Source organism: Oncorhynchus gorbuscha, unplaced genomic scaffold (genome assembly GCF_021184085.1).
Source record: "Oncorhynchus gorbuscha isolate QuinsamMale2020 ecotype Even-year unplaced genomic scaffold, OgorEven_v1.0 Un_scaffold_1454, whole genome shotgun sequence".
Lineage (NCBI taxonomy): Eukaryota > Metazoa > Chordata > Actinopteri > Salmoniformes > Salmonidae > Oncorhynchus > Oncorhynchus gorbuscha.
Window position 1 is genome coordinate 106466 of NW_025746230.1, and position 26999 is coordinate 133464.

General features: G+C 43.6%; 1 protein-coding gene across 1 annotated transcript; it reads right to left on the reverse strand.

The window, feature by feature from the left end:
• Positions 1-10621: 10621 nt before the first annotated feature.
• LOC124022850 (zinc finger protein 501-like) lies at positions 10622-25120 on the reverse strand. The gene is made up of 2 exons (XM_046337537.1): positions 24557-25120; positions 10622-14082 (listed from the first exon to the last, which is right to left on the reverse strand). Exons 1-2 carry the CDS (start codon positions 24891-24893, stop codon positions 12992-12994), a joined length of 1428 nt encoding a protein of 475 aa, XP_046193493.1. The 5' UTR covers positions 24894-25120; the 3' UTR covers positions 10622-12991.
• Positions 25121-26999: the final 1879 nt, after the last annotated feature.

Consider the following 26999-nt stretch of genomic DNA (forward strand, 5'->3'; position numbering starts at 1 on the left):
GATCTCACTCTATGTCTCACTGATCTCACTCTGCATCTCACTGTTCTCACTCTGCGTCTCACTGACCTCACTCTGCGTCTCACTGACCTCACTCTGCGTCTCACTGACCTCACTCTGCGTCTCACTGACCTCACTCTGCGTTTCACTGACCTCACTCTGCGTTTCACTGATCTCACTCTGCGTCTCACTGATCTCACTCTGCGTCTCACTGATCTCACTGCGTCTCACTGATCTCACTGCATCTCACTGATCTCACTCTGCGTCTCACTGATCTCACTCTGCGTCTCACTGCTTCTCACTCTGCGTCTCACTGATCTCACTCTGCGTCTCACTGATCTCACCCTGCGTCTCACTGATCTCACCCTGCGTCTCACTGATCTCACCCTGCGTCTCACTGATCTCACCCTGCGTCTCACTGATCTCACTCTGCGTCTCACTGATCTCACTCTGCGTCTCACTGATCTCACTCTGCGTCTCACTGATCTCACTCTACGTCTCACTGATCTCACTCTGCGTCTCACTGCGTCTCACTGATCTCACTGCTTCTTACTCTGCGTCTCACTGCGTCTCACTGATCTCACTCTGCGTCTCACTGCGTCTCACTGATCTCACTCTGCGTCTCACTGATCTCACTGCGTCTCACTGATCTCACCCTGCGTCTCACTGATCTCACTCTGCGTCTCACTGATCTCACTCTGCGTCTCACTGCGTCTCACTGATCTCACTCTGCGTCTCACTGATCTCACTGCGTCTCACTGCTTCTTACTCTGCGTCTCACTGCGTCTCACTGATCTCACTCTGCGTCTCACTGCGTCTCACTGATCTCACTGCGTCTCACTGATCTCACTCTGCGTCTCACTGATCTCACTCTGCATCTCACTGCGTCTCACTGATCTCACTCTGCGTCTCACTGATCTCACTGCGTCTCACTGATCTCACTCTGCGTCTCACTGATATCACTGCGTCTCGCTGATCTCACCCTGCGTCTCACTGATCTCACTCTGCGTCTCACTGATCTCACTCTGCGTCTCACTGATCTCACTCTGCGTCTCACTGATCTCACTCTGCGTCTCACTGCGTCTCACTGATCTCACTCTGCGTCTCACTGATCTCACTGCTTCTCACTCTGCGTCTCACAGATCTCACTCTGCGTCTCACTGATCTCACTCTGCGTCTCACTGATCTCACCCTGCGTCTCACTGATCTCACCCTGCGTCTCACTGATCTCACCCTGCGTCTCACTGATCTCACCCTGCGTCTCACTGATCTCACTCTGCGTCTCACTGATCTCACTCTGCGTCTCACTGATCTCACTCTGCGTCTCACTGATCTCACTCTGCGTCTCACTGATCTTACTGCGTCTCACTCTGCGTCTCACTGATCTCACTCTGCGTCTCACTGATCTCACTCTGCGTCTCACTGATCTCACTCTGCGTCTCACTGATCTTACTGCGTCTCACTCTGCGTCTCACTGATCTCACTTCTGCGTCTCACTGATCTCACTCTGCGTCTCACTGATCTTACTGCATCTCACTGATCTCACTCTGCGTCTCACTGATCTCACTCTGCGTCTCACTGATCTCACTCTGCGTCTCACTGATCTCACTCTGCATCTCACTGATCTCACTCTGCGTCTCACTGATCTCACTCTGCGTCTCACTGATCTCACTCTGCGTCTCACTGATCTCACTCTGCGTCTCACTGATCTCACTCTGCGTCTCACTGCGTCTCACTGATCTCACTCTGCGTCTCACTGATCTCACTGCTTCTCACTCTGCGTCTCACTGATCTCACTCTGCGTCTCACTGATCTCACTCTGCGTCTCACTGATCTCACCCTGCGTCTCACTGATCTCACCCTGCGTCTCACTGATCTCACCCTGCGTCTCACTGATCTCACTCTGCGTTTCACTGATCTCACCCTGCTTCTCACTGATCTCACTCTGCGTCTCACTGATCTCACTCTGCGTCTCACTGATCTTACTGCGTCTCACTCTGCATCTCACTGATCTCACTCTGCGTCTCACTGATCTCACTCTGCGTCTCACTGATCTTACTGCGTCTCACTGATCTCACTCTGCGTCTCACTGATCTCACTCTGCGTCTCACTGATCTCACTCTGCGTCTCACTGATCTCACTCTGCGTCTCACTGATCTCACTCTGCGTCTCACTGATCTCACTCTGCGTCTCACTGATCTCACTCTGCGTCTCACTGATCTCACTCTGCGTCTCACTGATCTCACTGCGTCTCACTGCTTCTTACTCTGCGTCTCACTGATCTCACTCTGCGTCTCACTGCGTCTCAATGATCTCACTCTGCGTCTCACTGATCTCACTGCGTCTCACTGATCTCACTCTGCGTCTCACTGATCTCACTCTGCATCTCACTGCGTCTCACTGATCTCACTCTGCGTCTCACTGATCTCACTGCGTCTCACTGCTTCTTACTCTGCGTCTCACTGCGTCTCACTGATCTCACTTTGCGTCTCACTGCGTCTCACTGATCTCACTCTGCGTCTCACTGATCTCACTCTGCATCTCACTGCGTCTCACTGATCTCACTCTGCATCTCACTGATCTCACTGCGTCTCACTGCTTCTCACTCTGCGTCTCACTGATCTCACTCTGCGTCTCACTGATCTCACTGTGTCTCACTGATCTCACCCTGCGTCTCACTGATCTCACTCTGCGTCTCACTGATCTCACTCTGCGTCTCACTGATCTCACTCTGCGTCTCACTGATCTCACTCTGTCTCACTGATCTCACTCTGCGTCTCACTGATCTCACTCTGCGTCTCACTGCGTCTCACTGATCTCACTGCTTCTCACTCTGCGTCTCACAGATCTCACTCTGCGTCTCACTGATCTTACTCTGCGTCTCACTGATCTCACTCTGCGTCTCACTGCGTCTCACTGCTTCTCACTCTGCGTCTCACTGATCTCACTCTGAGTCTCACTGCGTCTCACTGATCTCACTCTGCGTCTCACTGATCTCACTCTGCGTCTCACTGATCTCACTCTGCGTCTCACTGATCTCACTCTGCGTCTCACTGCGTCTCACTGATCTCACTCTGCGTCTCACTGATCTCACTGCGTCTCACTGCTTCTTACTCTGCGTCTCACTGCGTCTCACTGATCTCACTCTGCGTCTCACTGCGTCTCACTGATCTCACTCTGCGTCTCACTGATCTCACTGCGTCTCACTGATCTCACCCTGCGTCTCACTGATCTCACCCTGCGTCTCACTGATCTCACTCTGCGTCTCACTGATCTCACTCTGCGTCTCACTGATCTCACTCTGCGTCTCACTGATCTCACTGCGTCTCACTGCTTCTTACTCTGCGTCTCACTGATCTCACTCTGCGTCTCACTGCGTCTCACTGATCTCACTCTGCGTCTCACTGATCTCACTGCGTCTCACTGATCTCACTCTGCGTCTCACTGATCTCACTCTGCATCTCACTGCGTCTCACGGATCTCACTGTGTCTCACTGCTTCTCACTCTGCGTCTCACTGATCTCACTCTGCGTCTCACTGATCTCACCCTGCGTCTCACTGATCTCACTCTGCGTCTCACTGATCTCACTGTGTCTCACTGATCTCACTCTGCGTCTCACTGATCTCACTCTGCGTCTCACTGATCTCACTCTGCGTCTCACTGATCTCACTGCTTCTCACTCTGCGTCTCACTGATCTCACTCTGCGTCTCACTGATCTCACTCTGCGTCTCACTGATCTCACTCTGCGTCTCACTGATCTCACCCTGCGTCTCACTGATCTCACCCTGCGTCTCACTGATCTCACCCTGCGTCTCACTGATCTCACCCTGCGTTTCACTGATCTCACCCTGCGTCTCACTCTGCGTCTCACTGATCTCACTCTGCGTCTCACTGCGTCTCACTCATCTCACTGCGTCTCACTGATCTCACTGATCTCACTCTGCGTCTCACTGATCTCACTCTGCGTCTCACTGATCTCACTCTGCGTCTCACTGATCTCACCCTGCGTCTCACTGATCTCACCCTGCGTCTCACTGATCTCACCCTGCGTCTCACTGATCTCACCCTGCGTTTCACTGATCTCACCCTGCGTCTCACTCTGCGTCTCACTGATCTCACTCTGCGTCTCACTGCGTCTCACTCATCTCACTGCGTCTCACTGATCTCACTGCGTCTCACTGATCTCACTGCGTCTCACTGATCTCACTGCGTCTCACTCATCTCACTGCGTCTCACTGATCTCACTGATCTCACTCTGCGTCTCACTGATCTCACTGCGTCAGCTCCGTCTGTGGCGTATTGAGGCAGGACTCGGTTGTATACGGACGGTCGTCTTTAGTGACGGTCCCGGTGGATCTCTTCGTCTCCTCCGATCAGTCGCTTTTGCTTGACTCTGAAGATAGTGATGTTGATCGGTCCGTAACCCACGACATTTAAAATGTAGGCGCCAGCAGAGGGCTTCAAAGTAGGCCTATGACTCCTTTCCAATCGGAAACTCCCGGTTGCCGCATCGAAAGTGCCCTTCGTCGCGATGTCTTCCTCCACGAAGTGCTGTCTGCAGATCCTGCTTACTCGAGCTGGCACTTCCTTCCTCTTCAGGACATACATGGAGCCACTTCTTCAAAACCTTGTGGGTCTTTGAGCAGCCGACGGGGATTTTGTTTGGAGCCAATTCATACAGCCTGGCGCTATACAGTTCATACAGCCTGGCGCTATACAGTTCATACGGCCTGGCACTATACAGTTCATACAGCTATACAGTTCATACAGCCTGGCACTATACGGTTCATACAGCTATACAGTTCATACAGCCTGGCACTATACGGTTCATACAGCTATACAGTTCATACAGCCTGGTGCTATACAGTTCATACAGCCTGGCGCTATACAGTTCATACAGCTATACAGTTCATACAGCCTGGTGCTATACAGTTCATACAGCCTGGCGCTATACAGTTCATACAGCCTGGCGCTATACAGTTCATACGGCCTGGCACTATACGGTTCATACAGCTATACAGTTCATACAGCCTGGCGCTATACAGTTCATACAGCCTGGCGCTATACAGTTCATACAGCCTGGCGCTATACAGTTCATACAGCCTGGCGCTATACAGTTCATACAGCTATACAGTTCATACAGCTATACAGTTCATACAGCCTGGCACTATACGGTTCATACAGCTATACAGTTCATACAGCCTGGCGCTATACAGTTCATACAGCTATACAGTTCATACAGCCTGGCTCTATACAGTTCATACAACCTGGCGCTATACAGTTCATACAGCCTGGCGCTATACAGTTCATACAGCTATACAGTTCATACAGCCTGGCGCTATACAGTTCATACAGCCTGGTGCTATACAGTTCATACAGCCTGGCGCTATACAGTTCATACAGCCTGGCGCTATACAGTTCATACGGCCTGGCACTATACGGTTCATACAGCTATACAGTTCATACAGCCTGGCGCTATACAGTTCATACAGCCTGGCGCTATACAGTTCATACAGCCTGGCGCTATACAGTTCATACAGCCTGGCGCTATACAGTTCATACAGCTATACAGTTCATACAGCTATACAGTTCATACAGCCTGGCACTATACGGTTCATACAGCTATACAGTTCATACAGCCTGGCGCTATACAGTTCATACAGCTATACAGTTCATACAGCCTGGCTCTATACAGTTCATACAACCTGGCGCTATACAGTTCATACAGCCTGGCGCTATACAGTTCATACAGCTATACAGTTCATACAGCCTGGCGCTATACAGTTCATACAGCTATACAGTTCATACAGCCTGGCGCTATACGGTTCATACAGCCTGGCACTATACGGTTCATACAGCCTGGCGCTATACGGTTCATACAGCCTGGCGCTATACGGTTCATACAGCCTGGCACTATACGGTTCATACAGCTATACAGTTCATACAGCCTGGTGCTATACAGTTCATACAAGCCTGGCACTATACAGTTCATACGGCCTGGCGCTATACAGTTCATACAGCCTGGCGCTATACAGTTCATACAGCCTGGCGCTATACAGTTCATACAGCCTGGCGCTATACAGTTCATACAGCTATACAGTTCATACAGCCTGGCGCTATACAGTTCATACAGCCTGGCGCTATACAGTTCATACGGCCTGGCGCTATACAGTTCATACGGCCTGGCACTATACAGTTCATACAGCCTGGCGCTATACAGTTCATACGGCCTGGCGCTATACGGTTCATACAGCCTGGCGCTGTACAGTTCATACAGCCTGGCGCTATACAGTTCATACAGCTATACAGTTCATACAGCCTGGCGCTATACAGTTCATACAGCCTGGCGCTATACAGTTCACACAGCCTGGCGCTATACAGTTCACACAGCCTGGCACTATACGGTTCATACAGCTATACAGTTCATACAGCCTGGCGCTATACAGTTCATACAGCTATACAGTTCATACAGCCTGGCTCTATACAGTTCATACAACCTGGCGCTATACAGTTCATACAGCCTGGCGCTATACAGTTCATACAGCTATACAGTTCATACAGCCTGGCGCTATACAGTTCATACAGCTATACAGTTCATACAGCCTGGCGCTATACAGTTCATACAGCTATACAGTTCATACAGCCTGGCGCTATACGGTTCATACAGCCTGGCACTATACGGTTCATACAGCCTGGCGCTATACGGTTCATACAGCCTGGCGCTATACGGTTCATACAGCCTGGCACTATACGGTTCATACAGCTATACAGTTCATACAGCCTGGTGCTATACAGTTCATACAGCCTGGCACTATACAGTTCATACGGCCTGGCGCTATACAGTTCATACAGCCTGGCGCTATACAGTTCATACAGCCTGGCGCTATACAGTTCATACAGCCTGGCGCTATACAGTTCATACAGCCTGGCGCTATACAGTTCATACAGCCTGGCGCTATACAGTTCATACAGCCTGGCGCTATACAGTTCATACAGCCTGGCGCTATACAGTTCATACAGCCTGGCGCTATACAGTTCACACAGCCTGGCGCTATACAGTTCATACAGCCTGGCGCTATACAGTTCATACAGCCTGGCGCTGTACAGTTCATACAGCCTGGCGCTATACAGTTCATACAGCTATACAGTTCATACAGCCTGGCGCTATACAGTTCATACAGCTATACAGTTCATACAGCCTGGCGCTATACAGTTCATACAGCCTGGCGCTATACAGTTCATACGGCCTGGCGCTATACAGTTCATACGGCCTGGCACTATACAGTTCATACAGCCTGGCGCTATACAGTTCATACGGCCTGGCGCTATACGGTTCATACAGCCTGGCGCTGTACAGTTCATACAGCCTGGCGCTATACAGTTCATACAGCTATACAGTTCATACAGCCTGGCGCTATACAGTTCATACAGCCTGGCGCTATACAGTTCACACAGCCTGGCGCTATACAGTTCACACAGCCTGGCACTATACGGTTCATACAGCTATACAGTTCATACAGCCTGGCGCTATACAGTTCATACAGCTATACAGTTCATACAGCCTGGCTCTATACAGTTCATACAACCTGGCGCTATACAGTTCATACAGCCTGGCGCTATACAGTTCATACAGCTATACAGTTCATACAGCCTGGCGCTATACAGTTCATACAGCTATACAGTTCATACAGCCTGGCGCTATACGGTTCATACAGCCTGGCACTATACGGTTCATACAGCCTGGCGCTATACGGTTCATACAGCCTGGCGCTATACGGTTCATACAGCCTGGCGCTATACGGTTCATACAGCCTGGCGCTATACAGTTCACACAGCCTGGCGCTATACAGTTCACACAGCCTGGCGCTATACAGTTCATACAGCCTGGCGCTATACGGTTCATACAGCCTGGCGCTATACAGTTCATACAGCCTGGCGCTGTACAGTTCATACAGCCTGGCGCTATACAGTTCATACAGCCTGGCGCTATACAGTTCATACAGCCTGGCGCTGTACAGTTCATACAGCCTGGCGCTATACAGTTCATACAGCTATACAGTTCATACAGCCTGGCGCTATACAGTTCATACAGCTATACAGTTCATACAGCCTGGCGCTATACAGTTCATACAGCCTGGCGCTATACAGTTCATACGGCCTGGCGCTATACAGTTCATACGGCCTGGCACTATACAGTTCATACAGCCTGGCGCTATACAGTTCATACGGCCTGGCGCTATACGGTTCATACAGCCTGGCGCTGTACAGTTCATACAGCCTGGCGCTATACAGTTCATACAGCTATACAGTTCATACAGCCTGGCGCTATACAGTTCATACAGCCTGGCGCTATACAGTTCACACAGCCTGGCGCTATACAGTTCACACAGCCTGGCGCTATACAGTTCACACAGCCTGGCGCTATACAGTTCATACAGCCTGGCGCTATACAGTTCATACAGCCTGGCGCTATACAGTTCATACAGCCTGGCGCTATACAGTTCATACAGCCTGGCGCTATACAGTTTACACAGCCTGGCGCTATAGAGTTCATGTTTGAATTACTATGTGTTTTTACCATCTTTGTTGTCTGCCACCTAACCTCACTCTCTTCCATTCACTTCTCCGTGTGAAAACTCAACACCACAATCTGCCGATTCCTGCCAGTTGTTACTATGGCAATTTAACATGGCGCTGACCATATCTCAAATAAACCTTGTCGACGATCAAAATACTAAATTATAGAGATGTTTTTTTTAAAATGTTAAATGCACATGTTTATTATTAGTGGATTGATACAATATCTTCTTCAGTCAAACAAATATAATATACAAATTAGCAGCTTGGTCGATACTGCTTCTATATAGAACCTCCTGACACGTTCCCATAGCAACGATTATCTACCTTCTAGTCCTCCATTCACCCATTCAAACCTGTCCTGTTATCTACCTTCTAGTCCTCCATTCACCCACTCAGACCTGTCCTGTTATCTACCTTCTAGTCCTCCATTCACCCACTCAGACCTGTCCTGTTATCTACCTTCTAGTCCTCCATTCACCCACTCAGACCTGTCCTGTTATCTACCTTCTAGTCCTCCATTCACCCACTCACAAACATAGTTCAAAAATATTTATTTAATCTTTATTCAGATACAAAAATGTTGCATTAATCAAATTATTATTACAAATCAGCATCTGTGTTTTTTTCCAGACTTTTCCGGCGGAATAACACTGATGGGAACATTCATGAAGTAGCTAGGAAATGTTTTAATAATATCGATGGGAACATTCATGAAGTAGCTAGGAAATGTTTTAATAATATCGATGGGAACATTCATGAAGTAGCTGGGAAATGTTTTAATAATATCGATGGGAACATTCATGAAGTAGCTGGGAAATGTTTTAATAATACCAATGGGAAACATTCATGAAGTTGCTGGGAAATGTTTTAATAATATCGATGGGAACATTCATGAAGTAGCTGGGAAATGTTTTAATAATATCGATGGGAACATTCATGAAGTAGCTAGGAAATGTTTTAATAATATCGATGAGAACATTCATGAAGTAGCTAGGAAATGTTTTAATAATACCAATGGGAAACATTCATGAAGTAGCTGGGAAATGTTTTAATAATACCGATGGGAACATTCATGAAGTAGCAGGGAAATGTTTTAATACTACTGATGGGAACATTGATGAAGTAGCTTGGAAATGTTTTAATAATACTGATGGAAAACATTCATGAAGTAGCTAGGAAATGTTTTAATAATATCGATGGGAACATTCATGAAGTAGCTAGGAAATGTTTTAATAATATCGATGGGAACATTCATGAAGTAGCTAGGAAATGTTTTAATAATACCAATGGGAAACATTCATGAAGTAGCTAGGAAATATTTTAATAATATCGATGGGAACATTCATGAAGTAGCTAGGAAATGTTTTAATAATATCGATGGGAAACACTCATGAAGTAGCTGGGAAATGTTTTAATAATACCGATGGGAAACATTCATGAAGTAGCTGGGAAATGTTTTAATAATACCGTTGGGAAACATTCATGAAGTAGCTAGGAAATGTTTTTTTTGTTGTCAGCAACTTATCATCGTTATCAGAACTACGTTATCACATTTTCATACAACTTTAGCTTGAAGACTAAGGGCTCTATTGAATCCACTACGCCCAAGTTCATCTTTACAGTGTGATTGAAATGTAAAGGAGATGCATTCAAGGTAAACCCTGAACCCTGACCTCTGCACGTGTGTCGGCTAAATCCGAAATGACCTTTTAGATTTTTCATAGCGGAACCTGTAACGCTTCAGCTGTACAGACTGAATAGAGACCCGGTGCACAAATGAACTCAATGTAACACTTCAGCTGTACAGACTGAATAGAGCCCCGGTGCACAAATGAACTCAATGTAACACTTCAGCTGTACAGACTGAATAGAGCCCCGGTGCACAAATGAACTCAATGTAACACTTCAGCTGTACAGGCTGAATAGAGCCCCGGTGCACAAATGAACTCAATGTAACGTTCAGCTGTACAGACTGAATAGAGCCCCGGTGCACAAATGAAATGTAAAGGAGCTTCAGCTGTACAGACTGAATAGAGACCCGGTGCACAAATGAACTCAATGTAACACTTCAGCTGTACAGACTGAATAGAGCCCCGGTGCACAAATGAACTCAATGTAACGCTTCAGCTGTACAGGCTGAATAGAGCCCCGGGGCACAAATGAACTCAATGTAACGCTTCAGCTGTACAGACTGAATAGAGACCCGGTGCACAAATGAACTCAATGTAACACTTCAGCTGTACAGACTGAATAGAGCCCCGGTGCACAAATGAACTCAATGTAACGCTTCAGCTGTACAGACTGAATAGAGACCCGGTGCACAAATGAACCCAATGTAACACTTCAGCTGTACAGACTGAATAGAGACCCGGTGCACAAATGAACTCAATGTAACACTTCAGCTGTACAGACTGAATAGAGCCCCGGTGCACAAATGAACTCAATGTAACGCTTCAGCTGTACAGACTGAATAGAGACCCGGTGCACAAATGAACTCAATGTAACACTTCAGCTGTACAGACTGAATAGAGCCCTGGTGCACAAATTAACTCAATGTAACACTTCAGCTGTACAGACTGAATAGAGCCCCGGTGCACAAATGAACTCAATGTAACACTTCAGCTGTACAGGCTGAATAGAGCCCCGGTGCACAAATGAACTCAATGTAACGCTTCAGCTGTACAGACTGAATAGAGACCCGGTGCACAAATGAACTCAATGTAACACTTCAGCTGTACAGACTGAATAGAGCCCCGGTGCACAAATGAACTCAATGTAACACTTCAGCTGTACAGACTGAATAGAGCCCCGGTGCACAAATGAACTCACTGAAACCAAAATACTAAATTCATGAAGGTTTAGAATTAAGAAATACAAACATAAGCAACCGTTTCCATTTTCAAAAACAGGTTCTCCGGCACACAAAATGCTGATCAGGAAATTAAAATCCTAAATTTACTGAAGAGTGAATTGAATAAGGAATCTACCTCTTTCTTCAGCCTTAAACACAAACACAGTGCTTTTGCCTAATATCCATATTGAATAGACTATAATACGGGAACACCTAAATGTAGGACCGACAACGTTGATATGGCCTTAATATCCATAATGTGGAAAGAACCAAATCAAATCAAATGTATTTATTTATAAATATATTCTTACATCAGCTGATATCTCAAAATGCTGTACAGAAACCCAGCCTAAAACCCAATGTTTAGAATATGTTTACAGGTTTAACTCTCATTATCATCCAACAGATGGCAGTATTGCAGTCCCATTATCATCCAACAGATGGCAGTATTGCAGTACCATTATCATCCTACAGATGGCAGTATTGCAGTCCCATTATCATCCAACAGATGGCAGTATTGCAGTCCCATTATCATCCAACAGATGGCAGTATTGCAGTCCCATTATCATCCTACAGATGGCAGTATTGCAGTCCCATTATCATCCTACAGATGGCAGTATTGCAGTCCCATTATCATCCTACAGATGGCAGTATTGCAGTCCCATTATCATCCAACAGATGGCAGTATTGCAGTCCCATTATCATCCTACAGATGGCAGTATTGCAGTCCCATTATCATCCAACAGATGGCAGTATTGCAGTCCCATTATCATCCTACAGATGGCAGTATTGCAGTCCCATTATCATCCTACAGATGGCAGTATTGCAGTCCCATTATCATCCAACAGATGGCAGTATTGCAGTCCCATTATCATCCAACAAATGGCAGTATTGCAGTCCCATTATCATCCTACAGATGGCAGTATTGCAGTCCCATTATCATCCTACAGATGGCAGTATTGCAGTCCCATTATCATCCTACAGATGGCAGTATTGCAGACCATTATCATCCTACAGATGGCAGTATTGCAGTCTCATTTGACAACTTTCCAAATCATATCATTAACATCTGAGGGTTCATATTTCTATTCAATCAATCCCAAATCAAAATAAAATACACATTTTAAATTGTAACTTTAGTGTAATTGTAATCATGTCTCAAGAGGAAAAAACTAAAGTAGGACTATTTTTTTTTGGGGGGGGGTTGATAAAAACAACACTCAAAAACATTAGTCAGAACACTAGCCTAGTCTATGCACTCATGTGATTTCAGATTCTCTGTCCGGGAAAATGTCTTTCCACAATTAGGTTCCCAAACTAAGACTCTAATATAATAATAATAATAATATGCCATTTAGCAGACGCTTTTATCCAAAGCGACTTACAGTCATGTGTTCATACATTCTACGTATGGGTGGTCCCGGGAATCGAACCCACTACCCTGGCGTTACAAGCGCCATGCTCTACCAACTGAGCTACAGAAGGACCCACTCTATCCAAACTCTATCCAAACTGTGTTTATGTTCTCATGCCTTTTCAAGCTCCCTAACTTGGAACAATGTTAAGGTTTCTCTGAGTGTATTCTCTTATGTTTGTTTAAGTTCCCCAACTGGGTAAAACTCTTTCCACACTGGGAACAGGGGTAAGGCTTCTCTCCAGAGTGTATTCTCTTATGTTTATTCAGGTTCCCTAGCTGGATAAAACTCTTTCCACAATGGGAGCAGTGATAAGGCTTCTCCCCTGTGTGTGTCCTCTCATGCTCTTTTAGGTTCCCTAACTTGGTAAAATCCTTTCCACACTGGGCGCAATGGTAAGGTTTCTCCCCTGTGTGTGTCCTCTCATGCTCCTTCAGATTATCTAATAACCTAAAATTCTTTCCACAATGGGAACAGGGGTAAGGCTTCTCTCCAGAGTGTATTCTCTTATGTTTGTTCAGGCTCCCTAACTGGGTAAATCTCTTTTCACAATGGGCGCAGTGGTAAGGCTTATCTCTAGAGTGGATTATCTCATGCTTTTTTAGGTTCCCTAACTGGGAAAAATCCTTTCCACACTGGGAGCATTGGTAAGGTTTCTCCCCTGTGTGTGTTCTCTCATGCTCTTTCAGATTATCTAACAACCTAAAATTCTTTCCACAATGGGAACAGGGGTACGGCTTCTCTCCAGAGTGTATTTGTTTGTGTTTGTTTAGGTTCCCTAACTGGGAAAAACTATTTCCACACTGGGAGCAATGGTAAGGTTTTTCCCCTGTGTGTGTCCTCTCGTGCTCCTTCAGGGTATCTAACAACCTAAAATTCTTTCCACAATGGGAACAGGAGAAAGGCTTCTCTCCCGAGTGTATTCGCTTATGTTTGTTCAGGCTCCCTAACCACATAAAACTATTTCCACATTGGGAGCAGTGATAAGGCTTTTCTCCTGTGTGTATTCTCTTATGTTTGTTCAGGCTCCCTAACAAAGTAAAACTCTTTCCACACTGGGAGCATTGGAATGGCTTTTCTCCTACGTGTGTCCTTTTATGCTCTTTCAGCTTCCATGACCACTTAAAACTCATATTACACAGGGAGCAGTGATGTCGTCTCGCTGGTTTGGGAGTCTCTGGGTCTGGTTCCCCTGAAGGCCTCATCCGTCTGTCAGAGTGAGAGGCTGGTCTCTTTCCTGCCAAAAACAAAGAGTATTTGGTTAAACTGAGAGACCTGAATGAAATCTCCTCATGATAAAAACTTTCTTCCTATGAGGTTTAATCTAGAGACTAGATCCCTCATTATAAAACAGTACATTTGGATCGTGGATACTGATTGGTTAATAGCCGTTAGTTATTCATGATGATCCCTGGGTAATGCCTGTTAACAATTATATTTTAATTATCCCTATACAACCACTGTCCCAAGGCCCTGCCAGGCAATTTATAAACTAATCTCCACTGTCCCACACCCCAGCCAGGCAATTTATAAACTAATCTCCACTGTCCCACAGCCCTGCCAGGCAATTTATAAACTCATCTCCACTGTCCCACAGCCCAGCCAGGCAATTTATAAACTCATCTCCACTGTCCCACAGCCCTGCCAGGAAATTCATAAACTAATCTCCACTGTCCCACAGCCCAGCCAGGTAATTTATAAACTAACCTCCACTGTCCCACAGCCCAGCCAGGAAATTTATAAACTCATCTCCACTGTCACACAGCCCAGCCAGGCAATTTATAAACTCATCTCCAATGTCCCACAGCCCAGCCAGGTAATTTATAAACTAATCTCCACTGTCCCACAGCCCTGCCAAGCAAATTATAAACTAATCTCCCGTGGAAAAAAGCATCTAGACATTATTACCCCATTCTTCTAGTCTAGTAGTGAGTAAAATGAGGTAAGCTAGTTTTGCTGAAGAGAATAACGTTTTGAAGTTGAGGACTTCTCCCCTTCTCACTGACTCACCATCTCTAATTCAGTTCTATGTGTAGGCTAAAGGCTAGACCTTGTGTTTAGCCAAGCTGACAGCAGCTAGCTAGAATAGCTTGGTGATAGCTGCAGCTGGCTATCCTCTCTAGTTAATATTTCCCTGTCAAATCAGCCAGCTGACAGCAGCTAGCTAGCATAGCTTGGTGATAGCTGCAGCTGGCTATCTGCTCTAGCTGATATTTCTCTGTCAAATCAGTTAGCTGACAGCAGCTAGCTAGCATAGCTTGGTGATAGCTGCAGCTGGCTATCTGCTCTAGCTGATATTTCTCTGTCAAATCAGTTAGCTGACAGCAGCTAGCTAGCATAGCTTGGTGATAGCTGCAGCTGGGTATCCTCTCTATCACAAAGATATGCTAGCCAGCTGCTGTCAGCTAACTGATTTGACAGAGAAATATCAGGTCAAGACCCCGGTGGGGACGAGCATGCAGATGAGCATCCCTGAGACGGTTTCTGACAGTTTGTACAGAAAATCTTCAGTTGTGCAAACCCACAGTTTCATCAGCTGTCCGGGTGGCTGGTCTTAAATGAAGAAGCTGGTCCTGGGCTGGTCACACGTGGTCGGCAGTTATGAGGCCGGTTGGATGTACTGCCAAATTCTCCAAAACGACATTGGAGGCGGCTTATGGTAGAGAAATGAACATTCAATTCTCTAGCAACGGCTCTGGTGGACATTCCTGCACGCTCCCTCAAAACATGAGACATCTGTGGCATTGTGTTGTGTGACAAAACTGTACATATCAGTGGTCTTTTATTGTCCCCCAGCACAAGGTGCACCCATGTAATGATCATGATGTTTAATCAGCTTTTTCGACATGCCACACCTGTCAGATGGATGGGATTATCTTGGCAAAGGAGATATGTTCACTAACAGGGATGGAAACACATTTGTGCACAAAATTAGAGAGAAATAGGCATTAAGTGCATATGGAACATTTCTGAAATATTTTATTTCAGCTCCTGAAACATGGGACCAACACTTTACATGTTGCATTTATATTTCTTGTTAAGTGTACTAACATCCCTACAGATGAAGGCTACACGTGGACATAAACTTTGCCCAGCTTGAGCGTAGATACTCTAGCTCCGATCACAGCCATTCAACTTAGTTTTAAAGCCACCATTGGCTTCATGGTGAAATCCCTGAGCAGTTTCCTTCCTCTATGGCAACTGAGTTAGGTAGGACGCCTTTATCTTTGTAGTGACTGGGTGTATTGATACATCTAAAGTAGGGTTGGGTGGTATACAGTTTTTTGCGAAATACCGATATTGAAGCACGGACCTCTGTCACAGGAGCGCATTTGGATGTTCAGTCTGCATCGTCAATGCAACACTGTTGATAACAACCATGCAGTTGTCACTTTGCTTCTTAAATATAAATCTACTAGCATTTGATACAATTACACTATTAGCTTGTGTTTCTTGCATCTGCAAACAGCTAGTTTGTCTTTTATTAGCAGGTTGGTCCTCAATCTTGTTAGCCGCTAATGCTAATCGCTAACTTATGGTTGTTATCAACAGTGTTGTTCCTCAATATTGTTAGCCGCTAATGCTAATCGCTAACTTAGCTAATAAATGTACAGAGTAAGAGCAAGCGTAATGTTATTTAGTTCACCTTTATTTAACCAGGTGGTCATGATGTCATAATGGTAGTTTAACCAGGTGGTCATGATGTCATAATGGTAGTTTAACCAGGTGGTCATGATGTCATAATGGTAGTTTAACCAGGTGGTCATGATGTCATAATGGTAGTTTAACCAGGTGGTCATGATGTCATAATGGTAGTTTAACCAGGTGGTCATGATGTCATAATGGTAGTTTAACCAGGTGGTCATGATGTCATAATGGTAGTTTAACCAGGTAGGCTTAACTTAGTTCTTAACAAGTTCTCATTTACAACTGCGACCTGGCCAAGATAAAGCAAAGCAGTAGAGACCACAAACAACAACACAGAGATACACATGGAATAAACAAAACATACATTCAATAATACAGTAAAAACAAAAGAAAACAAAAAGTCTATATACAGCGAGTGCAAATGATAAGGAAGTGATGGTGTTGACCTAAAATCAGCATGTTGTTCTTGCAACAGTGTCTTCTAAATTAAAAGAGGTACAACGCAAAGCAACAATAAACTACACGAAGAAGCGAAAACATTCAATGTTGCCAAAGATTATAGGGTCCCCCTAGGAAACACCTATCAACACATTAGTTCCTACTCTGTCACAACCTCCCTGGCATTTTCATTTGTTGTTATGGCAACGTATTCAAAGTGCCCAGTATTATATTCTAACTGTATAATTAGAATAGACATTCTAGTCCCATGATTCCAACAGTTATACCAAGTGTTTTGCTCTAAATCGCAAGTCAAATTACAAGATTTGGTAAAAAATAAGGCCCAGATTTCTAGCCCATATCAAGCAGCCCTACGTGGGGGTGTGGAAATGACCTCAAATGCAGGAATTGTTTAACATGATGACTTTTTGGGGGGGTTGAAGTTGAATTGAACAGTATAAACCAATCAGAATGGAGAAAAACTAATTGAAATCACTTAGAATATATGTGCTGCCACCCTAATATCACTCACTACTCATAAAGCAAATGTAAAACTTTTATTATTAAAAAAACATTTTCAATACAGTCAAATACCGTCAATTTATGTTAAAATACCATGATAGAACATTTTGACCATATCGCCCAGTCCTGATCTAAAGTGTAATTAATAACTTCACCATGCTCAAAGGGATTTTAAATGTCTGCTTCTTCTTGTTGTTGTTAAACCCATCTACCAATAGGTGAGCTTCTTGTTGGTGTTGTTGAACCCATGTACCAATAGGTGAGCTTCTTGTTGTTGTTGTTAAACCCATCTACCAATAGGTGAGCTTCTTGTTGTTGTTGTTAAACCCATCTACCAATAGGTGAGCTTCTTTGTGAGGCATTTGAATTTATATATTTTTTTGTATATACACTACCGGTCAACCGTTTTAGAACACCTACTCATTAAAGGTTTTTCTTTATTTTTTACTATTTTCTACATTGTAGAAAAATAGTGAAGACATCAAAACTATGAAATAACACATATGGAATTATATAGTAACCAAAACAAGTGTTAATAAACAAATCAAAATATATTTTATATTTGAGATTCTGCATATAGCCACCCCTTTGTCCTGATGACAGCGTTGCACACTTGGCATTCTCTCAACCAGCTTCATGATGGTAGTCACCTGGAATGCATTTCAATTAACAGGTGTGTCCAAACTTTTGGCAGGTATATATGTATGTATATAAAAAGGTTTACCAGTTTAATTTAGACAAATATAAGATTTTTATGCAATGTCCTATTTAAACTTTCCAGAACTCCAACATATAGATCTATGACGATCTTAAGATCTTAGAGGATAACGATGCATGTGGTTTCATTTGAAAATGACTAACTTTATATCAGTTGGACTTTTACATGGAATCGCCCTTAAAAATGTTGTGAAAATATTTATTGGGAAGCATTTAATCCATTAACATTTTGTTGGTGGATCAAACTCATGGAAGCTTTATAGCGGTAGTCTCCTTTAACACCTGATTTACTGAACACAAGGCACATCTCAACAGGTGGTCCAGGTAAGTCATGACATCTCAACAGCTGGTCCAGGTAAGTCGTGACATGACACATCTCAACAGGTGGTCCAGGTAAGTCATGACATCTCAACAGGTGGTCCAGGTAAGTCATGACATCTCAACAGGTGGTCCAGGTAAGTCATGACATCTCAACAGGTGGTCCAGGTAAGTCATGACATCTCAACAGGTGGTCCAGGTAAGTCATGACATCTCAACAGGTGGTCCAGGTAAGTAATGACACATCTCAACAGGTAGTCCAGGTAAGTCATGACACATCTCAACAGGTGGTCCAGGTAAGTCGTGACATGACACATCTCAACAGGTGGTCCAGGTAAGTAATGACATCTCAACAGGTGGTCCAGGTATGTCATGACACATCTCAACAGGTGGTCCAGGTAAGTCATGACACATCTCAACAGGTGGTCCAGGTAAGTCATGACACATCTCAACAGGTGGTCCAGGTAAGTCGTGACATGACACATCTCAACAGGTGGTCCAGGTAAGTAATGACATCTCAACAGGTGGTCCAGGTAAGTCATGACATCTCAACAGGTGGTCCAGGTAAGTCATGACACATCTCAACAGGTGGTCCAGGTAAGTCATGACACATCTCAACAGGTGGTCCAGGTAAGTCGTGACATCTCAACAGGTGGTCCAGGTAAGTCATGACATCTCAACAGGTGGTCCAGGTAAGTCGTGAAACATCTCAACAGGTGGTCCAGGTATGTCATGACATGACACTTCTCAACAGGTTGTCCAGGTAAGTAATGACATGACACATCTCAACAGGTGGTCCAGGTAAGTCGTGACACATCTCAACAGGTGGTCCAAGTAAGTCATGACACATCTCAACAGGTGGTCCAGGTAAGTCATGACATCTCAACAGGTGGTCCAGGTAAGTCATGACATCTCAACAGGTGGTCCAGGTAAGTCATGACATCTCAACAGGTGGTCCAGGTAAGTCATGACATCTCAACAGGTGGTCCAGGTAAGTAATGACACATCTCAACAGGTAGTCCAGGTAAGTCATGACACATCTCAACAGGTGGTCCAGGTAAGTCATGACATGACACATCTCAACAGGTGGTCCAGGTAAGTCGTGACATGACACATCTCAACAGGTGGTCCAGGTAAGTAATGACATCTCAACAGGTGGTCCAGGTAAGTCATGACACATCTCAACAGGTGGTCCAGGTAAGTCGTGACATCTCAACAGGTGGTCCAGGTAAGTTATGACATCTCAACAGGTGGTCCAGGTAAGTCGTGAAACATCTCAACAGGTGGTCCAGGTATGTCATGACATGACACTTCTCAACAGGTGGTCCAGGTAAGTAATGACATGACACATCTCAACAGGTGGTCCAGGTAAGTCATGACATGACACTTCTCAACAGGTGGTCCAGGTAAGTCGTGACATAACACAAGTTCCTCTATTTGTTCCTCAAGCAAATGAAGAATGACATCACTATTTCTCATCAGACCAACTACTTTAAGTGTTTTAAACTAATTTTGCTCAAAACATTTTTTTATTTGTTTACCCTTTTGTGTGTTTACTGTATTTACATTTATATATTATATATAATATATATAAAGCTTTTCAACAGGAAAAGTTAGAACAAAAAAATCACTGGAGGACGAATAACACTAATACCTACAGAACAACATAGTCAAGTGTAGAATCACTGGAGGACGAATAACACTACCTACAGAACAACATAGTCAAGTGTAGAATCACTGGAGGACGATACCTACAGAACAACATAGTCAAGTGTAGAATCACTGGAGGATGTATAACACTACCTACAGAACAACATAGTCAAGTGTAGAATCACTGGAGGACGTATAACACTACCTACAGAACAACATAGTCAAGTGTAGAATCACTGGAGGACGTATAACACTACCTACAGAACAACATAGTCAAGTGTAGAATCACTGGAGGACGATACCTACAGAACAACATAGTCAAGTGTAGAATCACTGGAGGATGTATAACACTACCTACAGAACAACATAGTCAAGTGTAGAATCACTGGAGGACGTATAACACTACCTACAGAACAACATAGTCAAGTGTAGAATCACTGGAGGACGATACCTACAGAACAACATAGTCAAGTGTAGAATCACTGGAGGACGTATAACACTAATACCTACAGAACAACATAGTCAAGTGTAGAATCACTGGAGGACGTATAACACTACCTACAGAACAACATAGTCAAGTGTAGAATCACTGGAGGATGAATAACAATACCTACAGAACAACATAGTCAAGTGTAGAATCACTGGAGGACGTATAACACTACCTACAGAACAACATAGTCAAGTGTAGAATCACTGGAGGACGTATAACACTAATACCTACAGAACAACATAGTCAAGTGTAGAATCACTGGAGGACAAATAACAATACCTACAGAACAACATAGTCAAGTGTAGAATCACTGGAGGACGTATAACACTACCTACAGAACAACATAGTCAAGTGTAGAATAACTGGAGGACGTATAACACTAAAACCTACAGAACAACATAGTCAAGTGTAGAATCACTGGAGGACGTATAACACTAATACCTACAGGACAACATAGTCAAGTGTAGAATCACTGGAGGACGTATAACAAAAATACCTACAGAACAACATAGTCAAGTGTAGAATCACTGGAGGACGTATAACACTAATACCTACAGAACAACATAGTCAAGTGTAGAATCACTGGAGGACGAATAACACTACCTACAGAACAACATAGTCAAGTGTAGAATCACTGGAGGACGATACCTACAGAACAACATAGTCAAGTGTAGAATCACTGGAGGATGTATAACACTACCTACAGAACAACATAGTCAAGTGTAGAATCACTGGAGGACGTATAACACTACCTACAGAACAACATAGTCAAGTGTAGAATCACTGGAGGACGATACCTACAGAACAACATAGTCAAGTGTAGAATCACTGGAGGACGTATAACACTAATACCTACAGAACAACATAGTCAAGTGTAGAATCACTGGAGGACGTATAACACTACCTACAGAACAACATAGTCAAGTGTAGAATCACTGGAGGATGAATAACAATACCTACAGAACAACATAGTCAAGTGTAGAATCACTGGAGGACGTATAACACTACCTACAGAACAACATAGTCAAGTGTAGAATCACTGGAGGACGTATAACACTAATACCTACAGAACAACATAGTCAAGTGTAGAATCACTGGAGGACAAATAACAATACCTACAGAACAACATAGTCACGTGTAGAATCACTGGAGGACGTATAACACTACCTACAGAACAACATAGTCAAGTGTAGAATAACTGGAGGACGTATAACACTAAAACCTACAGAACAACATAGTCAAGTGTAGAATCACTGGAGGACGTATAACACTAATACCTACAGGACAACATAGTCAAGTGTAGAATCACTGGAGGACGTATAACACTACCTACAGAACAACATAGTCACGTGTAGAATCACTGGAGGACGTATAACACTAATACCTACAGAACAACATAGTCAAGTGTAGAATCACTGGAGGACGTATAACAAAAATACCTACAGAACAACATAGTCAAGTGTAGAATCACTGGAGGACGTATAACACTAATACCTACAGAACAACATAGTCAAGTGTAGAATCACTGGAGGACGAATAACACTACCTACAGAACAACATAGTCAAGTGTAGAATCACTGGAGGATGAATAACAATACCTACAGAACAACATAGTCAAGTGTAGAATCACTGGAGGACGAATAACAATACCTACAGAACAACATAGTCAAGTGTAGAATAACTGGAGGACGTATAACACTAATACCTACAGAACAACATAGTCAAGTGTAGAATCACTGGAGGACGTATAACAATACCTACAGAACAACATAGTCAAGTGTAGAATCACTGGAGGACGATACCTACAGAACAACATAGTCAAGTGTAGAATCACTGGAGGACGAATAACACTACCTACAGAACAACATAGTCAAGTGTAGAATCACTGGAGGACGTATAACACTAATACCTACAGAACAACATAGTCAAGTGTAGAATCACTGGAGGACGAATAACACTAGTACCTACAGAACAACATAGTCAAGTGTAGAATCACTGGAGGACGTATAACACTAATACCTACAGAACAACATAGTCAAGTGTAGAATCACTGGAGGACGAATAACACTACAGTACCTACAGAACAACAGAACAACATAGTCAAGTGTAGAATCACTGGAGGACGTATAACACTAATACCTACAGAACAACATAGTCAAGTGTAGAATCACTGGAGGACGTATAACACTAATACCTACAGAACAACATAGTCAAGTGTAGAATCACTGGAGGACGTATAACACTACCTACAGAACAACATAGTCAAGTGTAGAATCACTGGAGGACGTATAACGTATCACACTAATACCTACAGAACAACATAGTCAAGTGTAGAATCACCGTATAACACTAATACCTACAGAACAACATAGTCAAGTGTAGAATCACTGGAGGATGTATAACACTACCTACAGAACAACATAGTCAAGTGTAGAATCACTGGAGGACGAATAACAATACCTACAGAACAACATAGTCAAGTGTAGAATCACTGGAGGACGTATAACACTAATACCTACAGAACAACATAGTCAAGTGTAGAATCACTGGAGGACGTATAACAATACCTACAGAACAACATAGTCAAGTGTAGAATCACTGGAGGACGATACCTACAGAACAACATAGTCAAGTGTAGAATCACTGGAGGACGAATAACACTACCTACAGAACAACATAGTCAAGTGTAGAATCACTGGAGGACGTATAACACTAATACCTACAGAACAACATAGTCAAGTGTAGAATCACTGGAGGACGAATAACACTAGTACCTACAGAACAACATAGTCAAGTGTAGAATCACTGGAGGACGTATAACACTAATACCTACAGAACAACATAGTCAAGTGTAGAATCACTGGAGGACGAATAACACTATACCTACAGAACAACATAGTCAAGTGTAGAATCACTGGAGGACGTATAACACTAATACCTACAGAACAACATAGTCAAGTGTAGAATCACTGGAGGACGAATAACACTAAAACCTACAGACAACATAGTCAAGTGTAGAATCACTGGAGGAGTATAACACTACCTACAGAACAACATAGTCAAGTGTAGAATCACTGGAGGACGTATAACACTAATACCTACAGAACAACATAGTCAAGTGTAGAATCACTGGAGGACGTATAACACTAATACCTACAGAACAACATAGTCAAGTGTAGAATCACTGGAGGACGTATAACACTAATACCTACAGAACAACATAGTCAAGTGTAGAATCACTGGAGGATGTATAACACTACCTACAGAACAACATAGTCAAGTGTAGAATCACTGGAGGACGAATAACAATACCTACAGAACAACATAGTCAAGTGTAGAATCACTGGAGGACGTATAACACTAGTACCTACAGAACAACATAGTCAAGTGTAGAACCACTGTTTATAACACTACCTACAGAACAACATAGTAGTGTAGAACCACTGGAGGAGATACCTACAGAACAACATAGGTGTAGAATCACATAACACTAATACCTGAACAACATAGTTGTTCATGGAAGATAACAAAAATACCTACAGAACAACATAGTCAAGTGTAGAATCACTGGAGGACGTATAACACTAATACCTACAGAACAACATAGTCAAGTGTAGAATCACTGGAGGACGATACCTACAGAACAACATAGTCAAGTGTAGAATCACTGGAGGACGAATAGCAATACCTACAGAACAACATAGTCAAGTGTAGAATTGTCTTTTAAAACCACACATTATTTCACTGCAGAGTTTGTCCTTACTGGTGTTAATCAGATCAATGTCCCTGTTTTATAAGATAGTATTCACTGTATTCACTGGTGTTAATCAGATCAATGTCCCTGTTTTATAAGATAGTACTCACTGTATTTACTGGTGTTAATCAGATCAATGTCCCTGTTTTATAAGATAGTACTCACTGTACTTACTGGTGTTAATCAGTTCTCCATTCTTCTGTTCTTCTTCTTCGTCCTCCTCTAATGTGACAGTAATCTCCCCCTCCTCTTCCACCTTCACTCCAAAAACGTCTTCCTCCTCTTTCACTGTGACCGTCATCTCCCCATCCTCCTCCTTCATTACAAAAACTGTATCTTCCTCTTCCTTCACTGTAACATCCTCCTCCTCTTTCACGCTGAAAGCCTCTTCCCCTTCTTCTTTCACTGTAACAGCCTCACCTTCTACTTCTTTCTTGACGGTAACAATCTCCTCTTCCATGAGATTTCCTTTCTCCGTCAAGCAATTCTCAGTGTAGCTTAGTAAACTCATGGTCGGGGATGTTAGCTCATTAGCATTAGCAACTAGACTAGTGTTAACTTAACCAGACAGCTAACAGCAACAACGTCAATACGAAATTAAATGGGATAACTAGTTCTTTCACACAGAAGTATGTTTAAAACATAGTTGCAAATTAAACCAGGAAATTGTCTAAAGAACTTGAATGTTCCGACTTTGTTGTCTGGCGAGCTACCGAGGTGGCTGCAGTTGTTGAAGAAGCTTTCCGTCCACTAGATTATACGTCACAGTAGAAACATCGCCTGAAAGACACTTATCGCCATCTGCTGTCTGGAGGGAGGAAACGCAGTTGAGGAGGGAAAAATATTTTTCTTCTTCATTGAATTATAATATTATAAAGCAGTTTAGGGAATCGTTTTTCCCTCTCCATTAAATATGAATATTATATCAACAGGTACAAAGAGCAACAAGTGTTGATTGATTAGTTCAGATATAATACATAGATACATAGATATGATCAAAATGAACACCGACAGTTATTGACACCCTTGATAAAGATGAGGAGAAAAAATGACTGTCAAAAATTAAATAATTAAAATACTTTTGATATATATTGTATGGAAAACATTTTTTGTTTTAATGTAATACAAACGCTAAGAGATGGGGTTGCACATAGAGCTCCTTGGCAACACACGCCAATGGTGGGTTGAGAGTCAAGTCAGAATCCAGCAGCAGAGAAGGACACAGACATGGCGACAGGTCGCCTGGTGGTTAGAGCATTGTTTTCCCTCCTCAGCAGCTACTCTTCCTGGGGTTTATTATGGATACCCATTAGTTCCTTCCCAGGCAGCAGCTACTCTTCCTGGGGTTTATTATGGATCCCCATTAGTTCCTGCCAAGGCAGCAGCTACTCTTCCTGGGGTTTATTATGGATACCCATTAGTTCCTTCCCAGGCAGCAGCTACTCTTCCTGGGGTTTATTATGGATACCCATTAGTTCCTTCCCAGGCAGCAGCTACTCTTCCTGGGGTTTATTATGGATACCCATTAGTTCCTTCCCAGGCAGCAGCTACTCTTCCTGGGGTTTATTATGGATACCCATTAGTTCCTGCCAAGGCAGCAGCTACTCTTCCTGGGATTTATTATGGATCTCCATTAGTTCCTGTCAAGGCAGCAGCTACTCTTCCTGGGGTTTATTATGGATCTCCATTAGTTCCTGTCAAGGCAGGAGCTACTCTTCCTGGGGTTTATTATGGATCTCCATTAGTTCCTTCCCAGGCAGCAGCTACTCTTCCTGGGGTTTATTATGGATCCCCATTAGTTCCTGTCAAGGCAGCAGCTACTCTTCCTGGGGTTTATTATGGATCCCCATTAGTTCCTGTCAAGGCAGCAGCTACTCTTCCTGGGGTTTGTTATGGATCCCCATTAGTTCCTGTCAAGGCAGCAGCTACTCTTCCTGGGGTTTATTATGGATCCCCATTAGTTCCTGTCAAGGCAGCAGCTACTCTTCCTGGGGTTTATTATGGATCTCCATTAGTTCCTGCCAAGGCAGCAGCTCCTCTTCCTGGGGTTTATTGTGAATCGGGACAGGTCTCTGAATGTCCTTGAGTGGCCCAGCCACTCTTCAGAGAAGAATGGGATCTGCAGAGAATTGGAGAAACTCCCCAAATACAGGTGTGCCAAGCTTGAAGCCTCATACCCATGAAGACTCAAGGCTGTAATCGCTGCCAAAGGTGCTTAAACAAAGTACTGAGTAAAGGTCTGTGTACTTTGTAAATGTGATATTGGATTATTTTTATACAAAACCTGTTTTTGCTTTGTCATTATGGGGTATTGTGATGTCATTATAGGGTATTGTGTATAGATTGATGAGGGGAAAACAGATTGAATAGCTGTTAGCTGTGATCTAACAAAATCTGGGAAAAAGTCAAGGGGTCTGAATACTTTCTGAATACACGGTATACTAATGGGTATGGTGGAATCTGATTGGAATATTTTACGAATATAAAGTAGCTTGTGTAGGTGGGCTGTGTCATGGAAAGAGCAGGTGTTGATAATGTTTTGTAAATTCAGTGTATATAATGAACGTGTACTAGCGGCCTTCCACATTTGATTTTTATTCAGACAAAAATAAAAAAT